Genomic DNA, 24,386 nt, shown 5'->3' on the forward strand with positions numbered 1-24,386 from the left:
TTAGTATTTACCTGTGATATTTATTGTACAGAGTTGTAAGAATATTGAAAACATGACACGAAGTTTAAGAAGCTACTCTTTAGACAACCTCATACAATTCTTTTCACATCCCCCCGCTTCTTACCCGTAAGCCTCATCTTTTAGTTGGAAAATAAGGCTTAAGTGTAGGAAAAATCACAAAGAGTAAACTTTACAGCACTAACAAGATACTTTTTTCGTGTAGCTAATCATTTCCCCAAACTGACATTCTGCACAAGTCTTCCAAAACAGTTTTGATAGGTTTTCACGGGCAGGGAAGTTGGGGCTAACATGTTCAAACTGCTCAAATAGTGTGGGGAATAGTAGAATAAGGTTTGTTTTCTGTAACATAACAGGAATTCTCAGAGTCCTTAATTTGGGTTGATCTCCAAGGAGAAAAGGAATGTGCAATATTCCCCAAGCTTTTTGAGGAAACAATCTTTTTTTTTTTCCTCTCACAGAACACATCTTAAACAAGTTTGGAGTGTACCAGTAAATATGATTTTTTATAATGGAAATTAGCCTGATCTCCATGTTTTCCTCCCATTCTCTGTTAATACCAGTAACAGAGTGACTTAATCCAGACCACTAGTCATATTAAGAGATGACATATTAAGGATGGAATGGAAAGAACCAGCCACCTCCTCAGTTTTCATTTCCATTTCTACATTTTTCTTCATCTCCCTTTCTAAGTTAAGCAATACCCATACTTCCTCCCTTAAACAATCCAATCGGGTGTTACTTCCCTCCTTTTATTACAGCAACTAATGTATCACAATTGGAGGAGACCAAGGGTGCTACTGAAGCTAGATGGTGGGCTAGTAGAATTTGTCTAATTGCTAAAGACACTACAGAAGAAAACATACTCAAGGAGAGGAGGGTAGCCTTAGATTATATAGCAACATTCAAGCAATACTCTTGTAAGCACTGGTTAAATCCCCACCAGCAAAACTGAGAAAGCATGTCTGTGACCACCTCAGGCCTAGGTATTGGCCCTCTGGCTTGAAATGTGGCTAGATTTATGTGAGAAAGATGTTTGCCCTCAGAATCTATGTCACTTTTAGTTCAGTCTCTTCTGGGCCTGGGCACAGTTCTGGCACTGACTTGCAGCAGACTATTTCCTGAGACAGCTTGACTACAACAAATGGTTGTAAAATAATCTCTGTGGTTATTAACTAATTAAACTTGCATTCAACACCATATGCTGATAGGATGAGGCAAAGGATAAGATTTGGATCTTAGATCTTTCTAAGTAGGTCATGTTAGATGATGACTAGAGAAAAGGGTTAGTTGCAAGCTGGACCTGTGCTCCGGCTTGGGCATGAAGGGAACAGTCTTCACTCGTTTGGAAGTGCTGGGGGCGCCCTGAGCTCTGGTGCAAGTTGCAAAGGTTTCACTCAAGGAAGGGTATGATGTGGGCATAAAACCATTCTTCAGACAGTTGAAGATGGTCCCCTTCTACAGCCAGGAATACTAGTTGTCCTGCATTGTCCATTTCTCTTAGCCCCAAGCGGTCCTGCAGAGAGAAATGCCATAATTAATCAAAGGGCTCACTGAAAAGTTTTGGAATAAAAGGTTAGCTGAGCCCTAGCCGGTTTGGCTCGGTGGACACCGAGTGTTGGCCTGGGGACTAAAGGGTCCCGGGTTCGATTCCAGTCAAGGGCACATGCCTGGGTTGCAGGCTCGATCCCCAGTAGGGGGTGTGCAGGAAGCAGCTGAGCAGTTATTCTCTCTCATCATTGATGTTTTTATCTACCCTGCTCCCTTCTTTGAAATAAATAAAAAATAAAATGTTAGCTGAGATATATTCTCAAAATGCAGTCTTTTGCCTAAGTATTACAATTTAGGTGTATTGTCAAAAATGCCAAAAAGGATACCTCCTATTTTTTCCCCTAAGCATTAAAATTACATGCAGTTGAGATTATTCTATAGTTTTATATTTTGCTTTCTAAAGTTTTCCAAACCTTTTGGAGGACAAAACTGCCTCAAAATGTCAGTTAAGTGGAACTGAACCAAAGACAGGAGAACATTAGCTCAATAACTTAAAACATCCAAACCCTAGGTAACAAATCTGGGACACTTTCATATCTTGCAGTTGAAAACATTGCCCGTGTGCCACAGAACAAATATGATGCGAAGATGAGCAGTTATGACAGTGTCAGAATGTTGCTTCTGTGGTTACCATCAGTTTGAGTTTCACAATAAGGAGGCTCTTAAGTTGTAATTTCCAAAACTTAACAGACCCTAGCTTCCCTCTTACCCATGAGGGGCATCAAATGTAAGAGAAAAGCAAAGAGAGGAGACTAGGCTTCTGAAATGTAAAGAAATTAGAGTAGAAGACAACTGGTTCAGACATAACTCTTGTGCATTTTGGGGAGTGTATCTCTGATACAGTCTTTAGTGTGGAGCTGGAAGTGGTGAAATGCTGCAACCTCTGAGAAACCACCTACTGCAAAAAGGAATTCACACTCTAGTCCCATAACCTCCTGCAGGAGGAGCTCCCCTTGTCAGTGCCTAATTTAAAAACACTTCCACGACTATTAATGTTTTAAAGTAACGCCTGTCTCCTGTTTTCATTATGCCTAGGGGGCTTGTTGGATTTGATCCAGTCTACATCTCAGCAAAAGAAGCCAGTTCTAACCTTTTTACCAGAAAGGAAGAGCTAGAAAGGATGTGTCCCTTGGACATGCTTGAAAACCATGAGGTACAGGTCCTTCGACGTTCAGGATGTAGAGTCTATAGACCAGCACCTAATAGACTAGCGCAACAGTCAGCAGCCTACCCAGCCTCACCGAGACGGGTCAGACGCCTCACGACCACTTATTGCTTTGGGGTGTACAGGACAGGATCTATCACCCAAGAACCCGGCAGCTTCAGGAGCCGGGAGCTGAAAAGGACAGCACCTCTCCCCACCCAGTTACCTGTGTGTACAGAGTGGTCTTCTGTAAAGGAATGGTTTCCTTGTCTTGTCCACTTCTGTAAAATCCAAACCACTGCAGGAAAGGAGGAAGAAATACGCAGATCACATACCTGGCATATATACTGCCAAACTAAGTTAAAACTGGCTGGTAGCTAAGCCGAACCAACAAACGACATCATGAAGGTGTAGTAAGATGGAAAAATAGAATATGTCTTGAGTCATCTCTTTTTTAAGGGTAGATCTTGAGAGATGAGTTATCTTTTCCAAAGAGCTTTCCAATTTCCCAAAATTTCTGCTTCCGATAATTATTGAGCAACTACCCTCTGAAAATCCTTGTGCTGAACTAGACACTCAAAGATGAATACATACAGTCACTGTTTTTTAAAAATCTCTAGTATAATGAGGCACAGAAACAACTAATTGTTTAGCATACTTTTCTATAAAGGTCACATACAAAATATTTTTGGCTTTAAGAGCCACATGGTTGCAACGATTCAATGCTGCCATTGTAATGCAAAAGCAGCCACAGACAATATTTTTAAAAACTTGAGTATGGCTGTGTTCCAATGGAATTTTAATTATGGACACTGAAATCTGAATTTCATATAATTTTCACTTCATCAAATATTTTTTACTTTTTCAACCACTTAAAAATGTAGAAACTATTCTTAGTTCATGGGCCATACGAAAGCAAGTGGCAGGCTGGATTTGGCCTGCAGGCCATGGTTTGCTAGTTCCTGGTGGTCTGATGTGATGAGTGCTGTATCTACCTGAAATAGGATAGCATCCTAAATGGATAAAGTGATCTGAGATTGGCCTTGAAAGGTAAATAGGAGCTTGTCAGGTGGAGAAGCCCAGGGAAGGGCATTCTAAGAGACTGAAAAGCTTGAATAAAGGCATGCAAGAGAAAAAGCATAGGCTAAGTTTGGGGCATTTCAAGTAGTACAATGTGATCAGAGAATCTAAAGTGGATAGTGTAGGGAGATTAGGTTGGAGAAACAGGCTGAAGCCAGGTCAAGGCAGACCTTCAATGTCAACCTTAGGGACTTACAGACTTTGAGTTGGTGATTCTTAACTAGGGGTCACAGGTCTCTTTGAAAATCTAATCAAAATTATAGTCCCTCAGAGAATTCAACATTACCATTTTGCATACTCTGGGTGGTGTCGCATTTATAGACCTCAGGTGAAGAACCCCTGCCCTACACAAAGGTTGGTGGACGGACTAAGGTTTTCCCCCAAAAGTCATTTACTCAGGGTCTCCTGTCTTGTGGCCTGCCCAAGCAGTCTCACCTCAGAATCCACAGGGTCCACAATAGAATCATTGAGGAATTTCACCATCACAAACTTCTTCAGGGCCATAAGGTTTTTCTTGTAGGACTCATTGACACCCTGGGGGGAAAGGCCAGCAGTATCTCAGAGTCATCATCAGGTTCCAGCCGGGGGATTAAAGCCTTTCAGGCTGCTTTTTCAGTTTCCTGCCCAGAATATACCTTGTACAGCCTTTTTCTTAACATCCTATCTGACTGGCATGCCCCCAGCAACCAGGGTGCCATCATTAATCTGTCACAGCACTCCACAGGTATTCAGCATATAGGTTAAAGACATCTAGCCAGAGAAAGCCAAGGCAAAATAAGAAGCTGCAAGTTCTGAGTGGTTCTGCTATACGACTGTTTTTCCCTCTTTCAAAAAAAATTGTTTTAAAAAAACTCCAGCCTTGGCTGGTCTGGCTCAGTTGGTTGAGCATCATCCTATGCACTGAAACGTCACTGGTTTGATTCCCAGTCAGGGCACAAGCCTAAGTTGCGGGGACTTGGTCCCCAGGGTCGGGGTGGGTACAGGAGGCAACCAATCAATGTTTTTTTCCCTCTCTCTTTTCCTTCCTCTCTCTCTAAAATCAATAAAGAAGATATTTAAAATAATATTAAATTTTTTAAAACCCTCTAGATAAACAATATAAATTAAGCCATCTAATTTACCAGAATCTCCCAAACCATGCTTATATTTGGGACAAACAGTCCCCTTTGCAGTATCTCTTCTAAGTAAATCTATTTTCTGTGAAAATTTGACCCAAAAGGGACCCACCAGGAAGACTTCCCTCAGTAAACCAGCAGCTGTGAAGTTCCATGTAAGCCAGCCAGCAACCCACTGAGCTGACCATGCTTCAACACTAGGAAAGGGAAAAGACATAAGGGAAGAGAGCCAAATGGATTTCAGCCTCCCTAAAAGGAACTGAATCTCAGAATCACTGGCTCCCTTCCTAAAAACAGAACTTCTGTTTCCGGGGTTGTCTGGGATACTTCGGGTAAACAGTCACTGCTGATCTTTTTATAAATGTCCCAGATAGAAAAATGAATACATAACAGCAGCCTGGCTTGGGTGCTTACTCTCTCCTGATTAATATCTGCCAAGAAGATGCTGTGGTTGCGGTACATGTCCTCCTTTATGGGGTCGTGCCAGTATTCTGCTTGCACCAGCCTGCAGGGGAAAAAAGAAATCAAGGTGACCAAGCTGCATGTCAGCATGCCCCTCTGCATAGGTCACCAGGAGACTTCAAAGGGTCAGAGACCGGAGTCCTCAAGTCCCAGGCCTTGCCCTCTAATAGGGAAGACAAGACTTCCACCTACCAAAGTTCATCACCTAGACACCTGAGGCAAGGATGTGCTATTTAATACAGTAAAGAACATCTTAGCCTGGCCTGTTTGGCTCAGTCAATAGAGCATTGGCCCTCGGACTGAAGGGTTCCAGGTTCAATTCCAGTCAAGGACACGAACCTCAATTATAGGTTAATCCCCGGCCCTGGTCGGGGCATGTGCAGGAGGCAACCAATCGATGTGTTTCACTTCAGTGTTTCTCTGTCTCTCCCCCTCCTTTCCTCTCTCTCTAAAAATCAGTAGAAAAACATCAAGATGATTAAGAAAAAAAACAAACAAAAAATATCCTAAAACTTAGGAAAAGGACCTATCAATATGGATCCCCTGTACCACTGAGCTTTATCACACTTAATCATGCTTCCAAGTCATGAAGACACATGCTGTCCCCTCCCACAACCCCAAATCTTTCACTCTCCTTTGCTGTCTACTCATCCTTTAAGACTCAGCTCAAATACCACAACTTCTGCCTCCTCTTCACCCATTTATCTCTTCTCTATCTCATCGTGCTGATACTGGGATGGAGGTCTGATCTTTCAATCACAAAGCATTTATCATACTACTAGAGGCCCAGTGCATGAAATTCGTGCACTGGGTGTGTGTGTGGGGGGGGTGTCCCTCAGCTCAGCCTGTGCCCTCTTGCTGTCTGGGAGCCCTCAGGGGATATTCAACTAATGGCAGTTGGACATCCTTAGCCCTGCCACGGAGGCAGGAGAGGCTCCCGCCACTGCTGCTGCACTCGCCAGCCATCAGCCTGGCTTCTGGCTAAGCGGTGCTCCCCCTGTAAGAGCACACTGACCACCAGGGGGCAGCCCCTGCATTGAGTATCTGCCCCCCCGTGGTCAGTGTGTGTCACAGTGACTGGTTGTTCCATCATCTGGCTGAAACTGGCTCTGTGACATCCCCCAAGGGATCTGGGATTGCGAGAGGGCACAGGCCAGGCCAAGGGACCCCACCGGTACACGATGCGGGAGGTTGGCCAGCCAGGGAGGGATTGCAGGAGGGCTCCAGAGCATGTCCGGCCCGTATTGCTCAGTCCCGATCAGCCAGACCCCAACAGCAAGCTAACCTACTGGTCGGAGCGTCTGTCCCCTGGTGGTCAGTGCACGTCATAGCGAGCAGTTGCAAGGCCTTAGCATATCATTAGCATATTATGCTTTGATTGGTTGAACAGCCAACTGGACGACCGGACACTTAGCATATTAGGCTTTTCTATCTATATAAAAGCCTAAGTGACCATCACAACTGAACAGACAACCAAACAGGCTGCGTGGGGCGACCAGGCCGGCAGGGGGGTTAGTGAGGGGCAACCAAACGACTGAGCAGCAGGCTATGTGGGGCGACCAGGCTGGCGGGGGTGGGGGGGGGGTGGCAGTTGGGGGCAATCAGGCTGGCAGGCAGAGGCAGTTAGGGGTGATCAGGCTGGCAGGGGGGCAGTTAGGGGTGACCAGGCAGGCAGGCGAGCAGTTAGGAGCCAGCGGTCCAGGATTGTGAGAGGGATGTCCGATGGCAGGTTTAGGCCTTAACCTAGGGATCGGACCTAAACGGCAGTCGGACATCCCCCGAGGGGTCCTGGATTGGAGAGGGTACAAGCTGGGCTGAGGTTCCCCCCACCCCCCAACATGAATTTCATGTACCAGGCCTCTAGTATTATATAAGATTGAGTGATACTAGTTTTCAGGACTCTGATATGTCATGCAATTTTTAAGGACAAAAGGCAGGTATTTGGTGGTTATAATATTATTTCAGACACAGATCAGTTCTCTTCACACTTTTTTACTTTCTCTCAGTCTCTCTCCACTTCCCCTTCCATTCCCTCCCAGCCCTCCCCTACCAAAACTGACACCTCTACCATAAGTTCTCCCAGAAGTTAGTTCCCACTTAGCACCTGCATCCACACAGCAATATTCCAGCTGGAGAAAAAGGCTGAGCATGGACCTAATGAGAGATGTCCTCTGGGGAAAGGGAGGAATTAGAACATGAGTAGGACTTTCTATCCCAGTTTAGCAGGAAAAGAAATCAAAATTTCTACAAAAGGAGCCAGCCAGAGTGAAAGAGCTGCCCAGAGGTAGTGATCCTAGAAGCACCACTCAGCAGAGCAGCATGGCACTAAAGCCCACTGGACCATCTACATCAGGGATGATGGCAGCTTCTGACGTCCAGGAGACGGGGCTGAGGTTCAAGGAGGCAGCAGTCAGACTGTCAGCAGTCAGTGTGACACATATAATCTGCTTAAAATGTATTTGAAAGCTTTTAAATGTTTACTTTATCCAATTTTCAAAAGGTGACGAATTCTGAACATTTATAAAATACTGGTATTAGTGGTGGTCTTATTTTGTTTTGGCATTGTTATCACTTACTGTGTGAGAGTATTGGTCCCGCCTCTCCCCTACAAGACGGCAAGCTCCTCAGCAGTGACCATCTGGCAGATGCTCAGTGGGAAGGGTTTGCCGAATGAAACAGAAGGATGTACGGATGCTAGACAAGTTATGAACAAAGTAGGCCTGGCAGTAAAGGAGGGTTAGGGTTTAGAGATGTGACAGGAGGATAGTTAGAAGAACAAGGGAAGACAAAGCTTCAAGAATAGGTGGTCAAGTGTCAAATGCTGAGAAATGTTGAGCACTGAGCCCACACACTTTTCACACAAGTGGACACTCAAGTTCCTTCAGAAAATGTAGGTAAAGAATACAAAGGCCCTAGATCTTGCCAGGCCCAGTTCTGGTGACTCAGAATGGCAGGGGGGAGGCCCAATGGCTAAGGATAAAAGAAAGAATAAAGGCAGTAATCACAGATTGGTCACCTTTTTGTGTGAAAGGAAACAGCTAAGGGGCAACAGGAAGAAAAGGACATTTTGTTTTGTAAGAAGCCTGGTGCACGCTATTCAATCCTTACAAGAATTCCATAGAGTAAGTACAATTATTATACTCATGTTTACAAGTGAGCCCAGGGGAAGGATGTGAGGATGAGCTAAGCTGGAAGTGCTGCAGAAGGCGGGGAGGTGAAGGAGAGGGCAGCTCTTCAGGAGGTGGACAGAGAAGAAAAATGGGTTTGTACTATTTACCTCCTTTTTACCACTAAAGGGCCAGATTCGGAGAGCTTAAGTAGCTCTCCCAAAGCCACCCAGCCAGCACTAGAAAGGGTAAGACATGAGCCTAAATCTTCTGCATCTACACCAGGGGTGGGCAAACTTTTTGACTCGAGGGCCACAATGGGTTCTTAAACTGGACCGGAGGGCCGGAACAAAAGCATGGATGGAGTGTTTGTGTGAACTAATATAAATTCAAAGTAAACATCATTACATAAAAGGGTACGGTCTTTTTTTTTTTTTTCAGTTTTATTCATTTCAAACGGGCTGGATCCGGCCCGCGGGCCGTAGTTTGCCCACGGCTGGTCTACATTCTCCAGTGCAGCACACGAAGAGGCAGGAAAGAACAGCTCCCAAGCCAGAACTTCCCAACCACAGGCCACCCTTGGTGAGATAAGCCTCTACCCTCGGAGGCTAGCCACTGTGGCTTAGAGAGTATAATAGTAGCACATAGCACCTACTATATACCAGGCCTATTGTAAGCACTTTATATATATTAAACTATTCAATCCTTACAAGAATTTCATAGAGCAAGTACTATTATTACACTCATGTTTACAAATGAGGCAACCATACTCGGAGGGATTAAGCAGCTTGCTCAAGGTCGAAGTGTTAGTATGTAATAGAACAGAACACAGGAGGGAAAACTGGGCTTTTCAATACAATGATGTTCTCTGAAAGTTGTTTGTTATAATGAGAACTAGAAATGAGTGCAATATGGAATCAATAAACTGTGAAGTCATACAATAAAATGTCATGCAGCAAATAAGACAAATCAGCTTTATGTATATGTAATAACATGTTTAGATCTCAAAAATGTAATACTGAGTACAAAAATCATTTGTAGAATAAAATGCACAATAAGATATCATTACATAAAGTTTTAAATATACAATATAACACTATTTGTTGACTGATTATGGATATGTATGTATATGATACAAACTTTTAATAAACTATATTCTGATTGGACAGTGGTTGTCACTATGGAGGGAGGGCAAAGAATGGGATCTGGGAGAGATATGTAAAAAATTCAATTGTATCTGAAATGTTTGTTCTTAAAAACATCTGAGGCAAATATGACAAAATACTAATTTTAGGTACACAGAAGCTTTAGGTACACTCTGTACTTTTTTTTGCATGTTTCATGGATTTTTTTTTTTTTTTGGAGAGAGAAGAAGGGCTCCGAGGGAGAGAGAGAAGCATCAATATGAGAAAGAAAGATCAATCGGTTGCCTCTCGTAGGCACCCTTACCTAGGACAGGACCAAAACCTGGGTACGTGCCCTGACCGGAAATTGAACCAGCGACCTTTTGGATGACATTCAACCAACTAAGCCACACCAACCAGGGCTCTCTGTACTTTTATTTATTTATTTATTTATTTATTTATTTATTTATTTATTTATTTAGCTAATCCTCACCCAAGGATATTTTTTCTATTGATTTTATTAGAGAGAGTGGAAGGGAGGAGGAGAGACTCACAGAGAGAAACATCAATGTGAGAGAGACACATCAATTGGTTGCCTCCCACATGTGCCCCAACTGGCACAGGGGATTGATCCTGCAACTAAGGTAAATGCCCTTGACCAAAATCAAACCCACAACCCTTCATGCTTCAGGCTGATGCTATATCCACTAAGCCAAACGGGCCAGGGCACGCTCTACTTTTATGAACAACTGAAAAATATCTGAGGCAGCTTGAGTGGTTGCCTCAGTATTTCCAGGAAAGGGTGTGGCAAGTTGAGGGCAAAGATGTGGGCAAAGTGGGACAACTGAAGACAAGCACTCTTTGAGCCATGGGGGTGGGAGCGCAGGCGCTGCAAAGCAAGGGGCATGCAGGCTGGGAGCCAGGGACCAAGGAGAGGGCCAGCTGGGAGAGCAGAGCTGGCACAGAAGACAAGAGGCCAAGGGTGGGGGATGGCAGGGAGAAAAGGAGGAAGGAGGAGTCAGGAAGGGCTGCTAGTATGTCAGAGGGGGAACCACAGGGCAGATTTCAGTCAGAAGGTGAGAGAGAGCTGTTACACTCACCGTTACTCATTGTCCCCACCATGCACTTCCTCACCGCCCTGGCCAGTGGCTGGGTTGGAGCAGTTGTCCATACACCAAAAGGTTGTGGATTTGATTCCGTCAGGGAGTGTACTGGAGGCAACCAATCAATGTGTCTCTTTCACATAGCTGTTTCTCTTTCTCTCTCCCCCTTCCTCATTCTCTAAAATCAATAAACATCTCCCCGGGTGAGGGTCAAAAAACAAAAACAGCCGAAACCGGTTTGGCTCAGTGGATAGAGCGTCGGCCTGCGGACTGAAAGGTCCCAGGTTCGATTCCGGTGAAGGGCATGTACCTTGGTTGTGGGCACATCCCCAGTAGGAGATGTGCAGGAGGCAGCTGATCGATGTTTCTCTCTCATCGATGTTTCTAACTCTCTATCTCTCTCCCTTCCTCTCTGTAAAAAATCAATAAAATATATTAAAAAAAAAAAAAAACCACGTCCTCGCTGCGTATTCAGGGAATTAGGATATCAAATTTGCTTTGCTATGGTTAAATTATCTGAACAGTGTAGAAGACATGTTCCGAGGTCTCTGCCTAAATCAAAACCATCCTCTCTCGTGTGGGAACTGCACCCTTCCTGCCCCCACCTACCAGTTACAGGAGCGGGTATAGTTGGTACCATGTGGTCCCACACTTCTCTGGTCACAGCTAATGAGAACAAGTGGGAACCTGACCTGAGCTGGGGCATGGCCCCTTCCCTAATAATTTGAATTGGGGCAGAGAGATTCCAGCCTCAGGCTGAGATAATCTCCTAAAGGAGCTGTGCCAGGTTTACCATGGCACAGGGGCTGGTCTGCATGGAGAGAAAAAAGAAGCACTGAAACAGAGGGAGCAGCACTGACAACAGCTGGAGAGAGACTGCCTTAGCTCTGGGTGGTTCCATTTCTTCCTTTCTTTTTTTTTAAAGAATGGTTTATTGGTTTTTAGAGAGAGAAGGGGAGGGGAAGAGAGAGAGAAGCATCAATATGAGAGTGCATCAATCGGCTGCCTCCTGCTCACTCTGCCCCCTTCTGGGGGTCGAGCGCAAACCGGGCATGTGCCCTTGACCAGGAATTGAATCTAACAATTCTGATTGCCAATGGTTGTGTCTGGTTCACAAAAGAAATATAAAGAAAAGGATGTGCTTTTCTTAACCATCTGAGTTAGAACGAGAAGAATAAAGAGTAAATTAAGAACAAAGTGTAAGGAGGCTATGTATATATCCATGAGAACAAAGAATATGTAGGACATTAATAACCAAGCTATGGCTAGTCAAACCATGTAAGAGGATAAAGCTTAGCAGTGGTTAGAGCTGCTTGAGGGAAGATGGAAATATCACGTATCTTAGTTTCCTTCACTGACCATCAGGTGGCACTGCTGACTCAAGATAGCTTTGTAGCTATGCATATAGCCACTGAAAGAAGGAAAAGAGCTAGCGTCCGGTTGCTTCTCTGTGAGTCACTCACAAGGCTATACTTTGGAAAATGGCTTCAAGGAAGTGTTGTATTGAAGAGTTGTTATTAGACAAGAATGATCCACTTGGAAAACCCACAGGACAGATACCATCGCCAAACTAATTAATCCCAGTTATCACCTAGAATACTCTAGGTCAGTGGTCGGCAAACTGTGGCTCGCAAGCCACACGCGGCTCTTTGGCCCCTTGAGTGTGGCTCTTCCACAAAATACCGACTTCTGCGCATGGGCCATGAAGTTTCAATCGCACTGTACGTGCACACTCGCACGTGGTATTTTGTGGAAGAGCCACACTCAAGGGGCCAAAGAGCCGCATGTGGCTCGCGAGCCGCAGTTTGCCAAACACTGCGGTGTATTGAATCTGAATTTCTAACAATGGAACCCTAGAATCCATTTTTAAGGAATTTCCCAGGGGTTCTAATGTATATTTTAATTTAGAAACAACTGAACAAGAACATTTCCCAAAAGTGATTCTATATGCTTTTAAATAGCCAGATACTCAAACACACACACACACACACACACACACACACACACACAGAAAAACAATACCCAAGCACATTGCGTATTGGGGACGTGGATGTAGGAGACTAACCTCGCGCTGCTGACAATATAAAGAATCTGCCCTCCAATATTAATAGTAATTGCTTGGGCTTGGTACTTTCTAAAGGCTTTTTGTTTGTTTAAGATGAACATTTATTCTGTTGTAATTACATTCTTCTTATATAGAAAAATGTCCTCTGTTTCTTTTTAAAATTATTATTAAAGCAGTTTTAGGTTTACAAAAAAATAGATAGTAGAGAGGTATTTATGAAAAAAAAAATCACACTTGAATATCACTAGCAATTATTCCTGGAATCACTGTTAGCATGAAAGTCAGCATGATATTTTCATGAAGTGCTGGTTCTATATCCTTTTCAGCTAACCATACATACCGTTCTTGAACAGCTTTATTGTAAGCCCCAGCATTCAGTGTTTTTCTGATCAAGTCACAGATGTGAGAGCTCTCTCCTGGGCACCGAGGGAGTCCAAAAACACCTAGAGTAGTAGAAGACAAATGCCCATTCCTTTAATAATTATGTATTGAATACCTACTATGTCCAAGGCACTGTGAGAAACAAACAAAAAAAGCAGAGCTTGACCCTGATTTCACTCAAATATTCTTCAATAATGTCTTGAGGATTAACACTATCACTAGCTTCCTCTTGGTCCCCCCACACTCTTTCCTGCCTAAAAACCTTTACACCTGGTCCTCCCTGGAGGATATACAGACATACATCAGAGATACTGCAGGTTCAATTCCAGATTGCTACAATAAAGCGAATATTGCAATGAGTCATTCAAAGTCTCTGGTTTCCCAGTGCATGTAAAAGTTATGTTTACACTATATTGTAGTCTATTAAGTGTGCAACAACCTTTAGGTCTAAAAATATAATGTACATACCTTAATTTAAAAAATACTTTATTGCTAAAAAATGCTAATAACCACCTGAAACTTCAGCGACTTGTAATCTTTTTGCTGGTGGAGGGTCTTCCCCAGATAGTGATGAAAATATAGTATTTGCAAAGTTCAATAAAGCGAAGTGCAATAATACAAGGCATACCTGTACTTCTCTTGCTGCTTCAATGGCTGGACTCATTTGCATCTCGCAGGTCTTAGCTTAGAGAAGTCATATCTACCTACCCTAACTCAAGTAGTTTCCAACCCCATTTCTTCCCTTCTCCCAGTTATACTTTCATCCCCATTATCCTCAATAACGTTTTTCAGGGGTACCGGACATAGATCTGAGCACATACTGACAATAATTCATTTAATCCTCACAACCACCCTGTGGAATAGAAATCATTTCCAGCCCATATTACAAATTTGAAACTTTAAAACAGAGAGGTTCAAGGTTAGATAATAAGTGCTACAGCCAGATGAACACAGCACTTTGGGCTCCAGAGCCTACATCTTTAACCAATACAACCACAATTCTGTCTCTCAAGTATTAACCCTTTTATTTTTTTTCTTTATCGTAGTTACCGCTGTCTGTATTTATTTTATTTCTTTCATGTCTATCTCCCCCATTACCCCCAGTAATAGAAGTTTCATAAAGGAAGGGACCTTGCCTTATTTCTAGGTTTTCAATAAATATTTGAATGAATAAAATGATACAGCTGTTTTTACCAATTTGCACTTGAATAATATTCGCACTTTTAGAAAGTATTTCCTACCTATTATTTCACTTCATCCTCTGAAAAATTCCCACAAGAAGAGCAGAGCCTTATTTTGGTTTCCCTCACCTGTGAAAGAGACCTAAGAGACCAAATTACTTGTCCATCAGTAATAGTTAATTGGGTGAATCCAGTGTCCTGATTATAAGGAGACTCCTTCCACCCCTTCGCTATACCACCTAATAGCTATACCCATCAGAACAGAGATAAAGTTCTATTCCAAAGACACATCCTTCCCCAAGAGTCTATAATTCTGTCTACATAGAAAACCTGTTGTTTTCCAAGGATTTAATAGCTACTGTTACTTTTACAGACAAAAAAAGCTTACACATCATTCTTTACCTAAGCCTAGACATCACCAATGCCAGAAAACAGGAAAGGTTGTTAGACTTTCCTAATTCCTCAACCAGCACCAGCTACGTGGCTGCAACCATCTCACCTCCAGGAAATCATGTCAATTAAATTGGAGAGAAGTAGATGACACATATGATTCATTTGTGTTCCAGGCCTATGGAACCCTAGGTATCTTCCTATTTCTTCAAGAATGCTGGTTAGTTTGTTAGAAGCTGGGGGGCGGGGGGGGGGGGGGGGGGACAAACAGAATTTTGCAAGGATGGCTGGCTGACTTCTTGTATAAATAGAGCTGCTAGAATTTTTTTTTTTAATCAAATGGTCATGTGGGTTAAAACAGAAAAAAAGAGGCACAGAGCCAAAGTTACCTTGATGTTGTCCCCCAATTGAGATCAGATTGATCATGGGAGGTGAGGGACATCTCTGAGCCACTGCCCTCCTGAGGGGGGAAAAAAGGATTATCACCTCTGACTGTCAGATGGAAATGTATCACCAACAATCAATTCCTCAGATTCCTCAGATTCAGACACTTAATTCTCTGTGGTTCTCCAAGGCCACAGAGTTTCAGGATTTTCCTCTGATATGACCAAATACAAGTTTTTATTCTTTCATAGAAAATAAATTAAATTCCACATAGAGCTGAAACCGGTTTGGCTCAGTGGATAGAGCGTCGGCCTGCGGACTGAAAGGTCCCAGGTTCGATTCCGGTCAAGGGCATGTACCTGGGTTGGGGGCATATCCCCAGTGGGAGATGTGCAGGAGGCATCTGATCGATGTTTCTCTCTCATCGATGTTTCTAACTCTCTATCTCTCTCCCTTCCTCTCTGTAAAAAATCAATAAAATATATTTAAAAAAAAAAAATTCCACATAGAGCTTCTGACAGGGGGACATTTTGGAATAGTTCCCGGGGGCTGGCTCTGTCTATGGGGCATGCCCAAGCCTTTCCCCGCCTCCTTCCCCAGGGCATTTTCCTTGCCTCTCTCTTTCCCCTAAGCTCCAAGGGGCCTTCTTTTGCCTGTCAGTTGTTTCCTGAGTCCATTTCTTCTACAGCTCACTTCTACTTCTATGACTTTATCAATAAGCTTTCTCTATAGTTTGGGGGAGGAGGTAGCATAGCTTCCCTTCCATAGGTGAAGATCCAAAAATAATTAGAGGAGTCAATCTATCTGAATCAGAAAAAAGAAGTTGATTCCATGTAATTGGTATAACAGAAGGGAACTTACAGAAATTGGCCTCCCTGAGAGAATCCCATAGCATTGTAGCCTTGCTGCAATTTAGGATCCTTCGCAAGAATCTCACACACTGATGTTACTTGGGAATTGACATTCAAGAAGAAGCTATTCTCCACATCCTAAAAGAGGAACCACAGAGAAGTGAAAAGATGGGGCTGAAAATCAACAATGGCGCCTTCTAAGAGGTGAACTTGTTTAGTTTAGGTTGGTATCCTCACATATGCCACTCAAGAGTTAACTTGCCATTGCTTGATATGCTGCAAAAACATAAGGCAAAGCATTTGAGCAGTACATTCTACGAAACTAGTCAGCAAACTTCCAAGGAACAGAGCTGTGAAGAGCCTCACCTCTATCAGCGTCTTCCCAATCTCTAGAGATAAGACGTAAATTCCAGGTATTTTCTTCTCAACCATTTTTTTGATAAAACCCATGCTTAGGGGATTACAACAGCTGTCTCCTAGACAACAAAGACAATGATGGGAACTTATGAATCATACGATTTTTTTTTAAAACTTTTGTGCTTCAAAGGGCATTATCAAGAATGTGAAAATACAACAAACAGCATGTGAGAAAATATCTGCAAAACATATATCTGATAAGGGCTTAATATCCAGAATATACAAAGAACTCTTATAACTCAAAAAGAAGATAACATAATTAAAAATGAAAAAAAAAAGGATTTCAACACACATATCTCCAAAGATGATATACAAATGGCCAACAAGCACATGAAAAGATGGTCAGCATCATTGCTCATTATGGAAATGCAAATCACAACTACAAGGGGATACTACTTCGTACCTTTATGAAAGGATGGCTTTCATAAAATAATTTTAAAAAATGAAAAATACCAAGTATTGGCAGGATATGGAGAAATAGGAACCTTTGTACATTGCTGGTGTAAATGTAACATGATACAGCCACTGTGAAAACAGGCTGGTAGTTCCTCAAAAAGTTAAGCATACAGTTACAGTTATCATATGACCTAGATATATAACTTCTAGATACAGACCCAAAAGAAATTAAAACATGTGTCCATACAAAAACGTGTACATGAATGTTTACAGCAGCATTATTTATAACTGTCAAAAGGTGAAAATGACCCAAATGCCCACCAATGGATGAATAGATAAAGTAATTGTCACACACACACACACACACACACTGACAATGTGGATGAACCTGAAAACATTATTATAAGTGAAATAAGCCAGATACAAAAGGCCACATATTGTACTGTTCCTTTTAACGGATATATTCAAAATAGGTAAATCCATACAGACAGAAAACAGATCAGAAATTTCAGTGAGTTGTGGGAGAAGGGGAATGAAGAATGATTATTTAATGGGTATAGGCGTTTTCTGGGATAATAAAAATGTTTTAACTAGAGAGAAGTAGTGGTTGCACAACACTGTAATACACTAAATGCCATTGAATTGTCTACTTTATTATGGTTAATTGTATGCTACATGAGCTTCTCCTCAATTTAAGAACGAGCATTTTTGCTTAGCTCATGTTTATCAAGTAATAAACTTCAAAAGCCCACACAATGTAACTGGGACACCAAATTTACAACTGAAAAATAAGCAGAGGTGCGTATTCCCCTCCCTTATCACACAAAATTTAAGGAGACGCTCACTCTCAGATCCATGTAAGTGCTGACCCTCAACTTGTAACAAACTAGAGCAGCGGTTCTCAACCTGTGGGTCGCGACCCCTTTGGGGGTTGAACGACCCTTTCACAGGGGTCGCCTAAGACCATCGGAAAACACATATATAATTACATATTGTTTTTGTGATTAATCACTATGCTCTAATTATGTTCAATCTGTAACAATGAAATTGGGGGTCACCACAACATGAGGAACTGTATTAAAGGGTCGCGACATTAGGAAGGTTGAGAACCACTGAACTAGAGAGTGAGTACTTCCTTAAATCTAACCCTCTAGGCAGTGAGATGGTCCGAGGCAGGCACACTGGTGTGCTGCAAGTATTTTGCAAACATGCAATACCTGTTTAGTCATGGGCACTGACCTCTCAGAATGAAACAATGACAACAGCCAACACAACAATAGCCGTCTGGTGTGAATGAATCAAAATTACATTTTTCTTTTTGTCAGATCTGCAACAAACATATTTTTTGCTGTGCCGCAGAATTTTAGTAATTACTTTGTGTGGGCCATGAGATGAAAAGGGTTGAAAATCATTACTGAGGGCTTCCTTGTTTCACCCAAGGCCCAGTCCTGTTTCTCTTCCCGTTTTAAGGAACCAGAACTAAGAATGGGAAGCAAAGTGACGGACGGACCACTGAGTGGGAGAAGTGGGATGAGATTATTTTCCATTTTAACTTAGTTATCCTGTTTTCGACCTGAGAGGAAGCTTAAGAATTACTTTTTAAAGAGGAAAAGGCTAGGGATTACAGCCTCTTAGCTTTTGCTCATAGTAACATGCACCGCACTGAACTGCAATTGTTGGTTCTTACCTGCCTCCCTACGGACTGACTGTGCTCTGGAGGACTGACTGTGCTCTGGAAGGACTGACTGTGCTCTGGAGGACTGATTGTGCTCTGGAGGACTGACTGTGCTCTGAAGGACTGACTGTGCTCTGGAGGACTGACTGAGCTCTGGAAGGACTGACTGAGTTCTGGAGGACTGACTGCGCTCTGGAGGACTGACTGCGCTCTGGAAGACTGACTGCGCTCTGGAGGACTGACTGAGCTCTGGAAGGACTGATTGTGCTCTGGAGGACTGACTGTGCTCTGGAAGGCTGACTGTGCTCTGGAAGGCTGACTGTGCTCAGGAAGGACTGACTGTGCTCTGGAGGACTGACTGTGCTCTGGAAGGACTGACTGCGCTCTGGAAGACTGACTGCGCTCTGGAGGACTGACTGCGCTCTGGAGGACTGACTGCGCTCTGGAAGGACTGACTGCGCTCTGGAGGACTGACTGTGCTCTGGAGGACTGACTGCGCTCTGGAAAGACTGACTGTGCTCTGGAGGACTGACTGCGCTCTGGAGGACTGACTGCGCTCTGGAGGACTGACTGTGCTCTGGAAAGACTGACTGTGCTCTGGAGGACTGACTGCGCTCTGGAGGACTGACTGCGCTCTGGAGGACTGACTGCGCTCTGGAGGACTGACTGTGCTCTGGAGGACTGACTGTGCTCAGGAAGGACTGACTGTGCTCTGGAGGACTGACTGTGCTCTGGAGGACTGACTGTGCTCTGGAGGACTGACTGTGCTCAGGAAGGACTGACTGTGCTCTGGAGGACTGACTGTGCTCTGGAGGACTGACTGCGCTCTGGAAGGACTGACTGCGCTCTGGAGGACTGACTGCGCTCTGGAAGACTGACTGCGCTCTGGAAGACTGACTGCGCTCTGGAGGACTGACTGCGCTCTGGAAGACTGACTGCGCTCTGGAAGACTGACTGCGCTCTGGAGGACTGACTGCGCTCTGGAGGACTGACTGTGCTCTGGAAAGACTGACTGTGCTCTGGAGGACTGACTGCGCTCTGGAAGGGCTGACTGCGCTCTGGAGGACTGACTGCGCTCTGGAAGACTGACTGCGCTCTGGAGGACTGACTGTGCTCTGGAAGGACTGACTGTGCTCTGGAGGACTGACTTTGCTCTGGAAGACTGAGTGCGCTCTGGAGGACTGACTGCGCTCTGGAAGACTGACTGCGCTCTGGAGGACTGACTGCACTCTGGAGGACTGACTGCGCTCTGGAAGGACTGACTGCGCTCTGGAGGACTGACTGTGCTCTGGAGGACTGACTGCGCTCTGGAAAGACTGACTGTGCTCTGGAGGACTGACTGTGCTCTGGAGGACTGACTGCGCTCTGGAGGACTGACTGTGCTCTGGAAAGACTGACTGTGCTCTGGAGGACTGACTGCGCTCTGGAGGACTGACTGCGCTCTGGAGGACTGACTGCGCTCTGGAGGACTGACTGTGCTCTGGAGGACTGACTGTGCTCAGGAAGGACTGACTGTGCTCTGGAGGACTGACTGTGCTCTGGAGGACTGACTGTGCTCTGGAGGACTGACTGTGCTCAGGAAGGACTGACTGTGCTCTGGAGGACTGACTGTGCTCTGGAGGACTGACTGCGCTCTGGAAGGACTGACTGCGCTCTGGAGGACTGACTGCGCTCTGGAAGACTGACTGCGCTCTGGAAGACTGACTGCGCTCTGGAGGACTGACTGCGCTCTGGAAGACTGACTGCGCTCTGGAGGACTGACTGCGCTCTGGAGGACTGACTGTGCTCTGGAAAGACTGACTGTGCTCTGGAGGACTGACTGCGCTCTGGAAGGACTGACTGCGCTCTGGAGGACTGACTGCGCTCTGGAAGACTGACTGCGCTCTGGAGGACTGACTGTGCTCTGGAAGGACTGACTGTGCTCTGGAGGACTGACTTTGCTCTGGAAGACTGAGTGCGCTCTGGAGGACTGACTGTGCTCTGGAAAGACTGACTGTGCTCTGGAGGACTGACTGCGCTCTGGAGGACTGACTGCGCTCTGGAGGACTGACTGCGCTCTGGAGGACTGACTGTGCTCTGGAGGACTGACTGTGCTCAGGAAGGACTGACTGTGCTCTGGAGGACTGACTGTGCTCTGGAGGACTGACTGTGCTCTGGAGGACTGACTGTGCTCAGGAAGGACTGACTGTGCTCTGGAGGACTGACTGTGCTCTGGAGGACTGACTGCGCTCTGGAAGGACTGACTGCGCTCTGGAGGACTGACTGAGCTCTGGAAGACTGACTGGGCTCTGGAAGACTGACTGCGCTCTGGAGGACTGACTGCGCTCTGGAAGACTGACTGCGCTCTGGAGGACTGACTGCGCTCTGGAGGACTGACTGTGCTCTGGAAAGACTGACTGTGCTCTGGAGGACTGACTGCGCTCTGGAAGGACTGACTGCGCTCTGGAGGACTGACTGCGCTCTGGAAGACTGACTGCGCTCTGGAGGACTGACTGTGCTCTGGAAGGACTGACTGTGCTCTGGAGGACTGACTTTGCTCTGGAAGACTGAGTGCGCTCTGGAGGACTGACTGCGCTCTGGAAGACTGACTGTGCTCTGGAGGACTGACTGTGCTCTGGAGGACTGACTGTGCTCTGGAAGACTGACTGTGCTCTGGAGGACTGACTGTGCTCTGGAAGACTGACTGTGCTCTGGAGGACTGACTGTGCTCTGGAGGACTGACTGTGCTCTGGAGGACTGACTGTGCTCTGGAAGGACACGAAGCATCTTGTGTTCTCATTTAACGCCCCTGTAGCGACCCAGGCCCTGGCACAAAGCCCTGACAGAACTGGCTAATTTGCTAATTCTAATTCCTCTCTGAACACTTTCCTTCAACCCATTCCAACAAGACTCTCATTCTTTCCAGAACTGCTTTTGTCAAGGTCTTTGGTGATATTCACGTTGCTAAATCCAGTTACCAATTCTCAGCCCTTATCTTGCTTGACCTGTAAACATTCCATAGTTTGATTACTCTCTTCCTCTTGAAACATTTTCAGCTGTTCCCCAGGAATTGCACTCTCCTGACTTGCTTCCACCTTCCTGGTTGTCCCATCACTGCCTTCTTTGCTAGTTCCTTCTCATCTCCTCAACCTCCATATGTTAGGAGCGCCTCAGGGCTCAATCCTCAGACCTCTCCTTTCTTCTGTGTACACTCACTCCCTAGGCCAGTGGTTCTCAACCTTCTGGCCCTTTAAATACAGTTCCTCATGTTGTGACCCAACCATAAAATTATTTTCGTTGCTACTTCATAACTGTAATGTTGCTACTATTATGAATCGTAATGTAAATATCTGATATGCAGGATGGTCTTAGGCGACCCCTGTGAAAGGATCCTTCAATCGCCAAAGGGGTCGAGACCCACAGGTTGAGAACCACTGCCCTAGGCTGTATAACCTCACCCAGTCTCACAGCTTTAAATACCAAATATATGCTGAAGGCTTCCCCAAGTTAAATCTCCAGCCTGCACCTCTCTCCTAGACTGCACACTCCAAATACCTCTACATCTCCTGGATGTCTAACAAGCATCTCAAACTTAGTAATTCAAAAGCAGACCTCTGATCCTCTCCCCACCCCAGGTGTGCTCCCTACAGGCATCCCCACTTTGGGGAAATGCCAACTTCATCCTTCTGGTTTTCAGGCCAAAACCCATGGAGTGATCCTTGATTCCTTTCTATCTCTTTCATTCCACATCTCATCTGTTAGCAAATCCCTTTGGTTCCATCTTCAAAATATTCCAAACTTTGACCACTTTTCCATTTTACTATACTGTTTCAAGCCACTGTCATCTCTCTCTTTTTAAGTTTTATTTTGTGGTGTTTGTTTGGTTGGTTTTTTTTGTTAATCCTCACCCAAGGATATTTTCCCATTGATTTGTAGAGAGTGAGAGGGAGGGAGAGAGACAGAGAGATAGAAAGAAACATCGATGTGAGAGAGACACGTCGATTGTTTGCCTCCCATACGAGCCCAACCAGGGCCGGGGATGGAGCCTGCAACCGAGGTACCTGCCCTTGACCGGAATCGAACCCAGGACTCTTCAGTCCGCAGGTCAATGTTCTATCCACTGAGCAAAACTGGCAAGGGCCACTGTCATCTTTTTTTTAAATTACTACAATAGATTCCTAACTTGTATTCCTGCAAATGTCCATGACCTCCTATAACAGTGGTTCTCAACCTGTGGGTTGCAACCCCTTTGGGGGTTGAACGACCCTTTCACAGGGGTCGCCTAAGACCATTGGGAAACACATATATAATGACATATTGTTTTTGTGATTAATCACTATGCTTTAATTATGTTCAATTTGTAACAATGAAAATACATCCTGCATATCAGATATTTACATTACAATTCATAACAGTAGCAAAATTACAGTTATGAAGTAGCAACGAAAATAATTTTATGGTTGGGGGTCACCACAACATGAGGAACTGTATTAAAGGGTCGTGGCATTAGGAAGGTTGAGAACCACTATCCTACAATCTATTCTCAACTAGAGTGGTCCTTTTAAAATATAAGTTCAGATCATGTCACTCCTCTCAACTCCCCTCTCCAAGGGCTTCCCATCTCATTCCAGCCAAAGCCCCTACAGTGGCCTTAGTGGGCCTAACAACATCTGCAGCCCCCCTCTCCCAGCCCCGACCTAAACCCCTATTTTCTTCTCCTTGTTCACTCAGTTCCCACCACACTGACCTGAATGTAGTGTCTGGGGCATACCAGACATACCTCTGCCTCAGGGCCTTTGCATTTGCTACTCCTTGGACCAGATGGCCACAGGGTACCTTCCTTGTCCACTTCAGTCTTTGCTCAGATATCACTCTCTCAGTGAATCCTTTCCTGATCTTGCTCTGTAAAATTGTAAGCCACCATCTTCAGTTTCCATGCCCCTCTCTGCTTTGTTTTATTTTTCCATCGCACTCGGCACTTACCTGTATAGCCTGTCTCTCCCACTGTTATGTAAGCTCCAGAAGAGCAAAGAATTTAGTCTGTTGTGCTCTCTACTGTATCCTCCGCATCTATAGGTGCTCAATAACTATGTGACTCGCTGCCTAACAAATCCCTGTTCAACGTGTGCATGAATCAGAGGACGGATGCCCGGGTCGCTGCAGCCACAGCCCAGCTCTGCTGAGCGGGTGCCAGGTGCTCCATCCTCGCTGCTGTGAAGATGACACACTCCGCACAGCAGTGCACAGCCTCTGCGAGCGCGCACCCAAGCACAGACCCTCCCCCCGCCGCTTCCCAAGCAGGGCAGCCCCCAAATCCTCACGGCGGCTGGCGGCTGCTGTGGGGCCGCGGTCCGCCCCTTGCACTTGGCAGACGCGAACCCGGGCTGAAAGGGGAAGAGTCGCCAGACCCGTTGGGTCCTCCGCTCGCTCACTCACCCATCCCGTGCCAGATCACCAGCGGCAACGGCCCGGCCGGGTCCCGGTGCCCCAGCCGCAGGGCAGCGCAGGGCGCCGGGAGGAGAGCGACAGCCAAGAGCCACAACATGCTGGGCAACGCCATCTTCACTCAATCACATGACCGGGCCGCTCCGGCTGGTCCCGGCACGAGTTGGGCGGAGCGCTATCTCCCGGCCCCGCCCCTGGCCCCGCCCCCGCCCCGCCTCGGCCCCGCCCCCGCCTCCGCCTCCGCCTGGGCTTCCCCTGGGCGGTTGCTTTAGTGGTGGGAAAACTCATTAGTCAACAGAGCCAAATATCAATAGTATAACAATTGAAATTTCTTTTGAGAGCCAAATTTTTTAAACTTAAACTATATAGGTAGGTACATTGTTATTAACTTAATTAGGGTACTCCTAAGGCTTAGGAAGAGCCACACTCAAGGGGCCGAAGAGCCGCATGTGGCTCGAGAGCCACAGTTTAATAGACGGGATACCTCCGTGAGTCAGTAACATTTATTCTCCACTTCA

The 24,386-nt window shown here is 45.3% G+C and overlaps 1 protein-coding gene across 2 annotated transcripts; it reads right to left on the bottom strand.

Annotated features, from left to right (window-relative positions):
- Nucleotides 1-24,017, bottom strand: PPT1 (palmitoyl-protein thioesterase 1). 2 transcript variants are annotated; one of them, XM_036350834.1, is made up of 9 exons: nucleotides 23,860-24,017; nucleotides 16,323-16,432; nucleotides 15,967-16,094; nucleotides 15,111-15,181; nucleotides 13,110-13,212; nucleotides 5,323-5,413; nucleotides 4,229-4,327; nucleotides 2,940-3,011; nucleotides 1-1,534 (listed from the first exon to the last, which is right to left on the bottom strand). In XM_036350834.1, exons 1-9 carry the CDS (start codon nucleotides 23,981-23,983, stop codon nucleotides 1,412-1,414), a joined length of 921 nt encoding a protein of 306 aa, XP_036206727.1. In that variant the 5' UTR covers nucleotides 23,984-24,017; the 3' UTR covers nucleotides 1-1,411. The 2 variants fall into 2 exon arrangements, with proteins under 2 accessions (XP_036206727.1, XP_036206728.1); XM_036350835.1 differs by lacking the exons at nucleotides 15,111-15,181; nucleotides 15,967-16,094; nucleotides 16,323-16,432.
- Nucleotides 24,018-24,386: the final 369 nt, after the last annotated feature.

The sequence above is a fragment of the Myotis myotis genome, unplaced genomic scaffold, assembly GCF_014108235.1.
Source record: "Myotis myotis isolate mMyoMyo1 unplaced genomic scaffold, mMyoMyo1.p scaffold_m19_p_2, whole genome shotgun sequence".
NCBI classification, from domain to species: Eukaryota; Metazoa; Chordata; class Mammalia; order Chiroptera; family Vespertilionidae; genus Myotis; species Myotis myotis.

Bases quoted from the DNA above. Each gene is read 5' to 3' on its own strand.
- PPT1 (XM_036350834.1), bottom strand. From the start codon at position 23,983: ATGGCGTTGCCCAGCATGTTGTGGCTCTTGGCTGTCGCTCTCCTCCCG. The intron at 16,095-16,322 runs GTGAGGCTCTTC...TTCCTCTTTTAG, and splicing joins TTGGGAAGACGCTGATAGAG to GATGTGGAGAATAGCTTCTT. The intron at 5,414-13,109 runs GTATGTATGGTT...TTTCCCCTGCAG, and splicing joins AATAAAGCTGTTCAAGAACG to GCTGGTGCAAGCAGAATACT.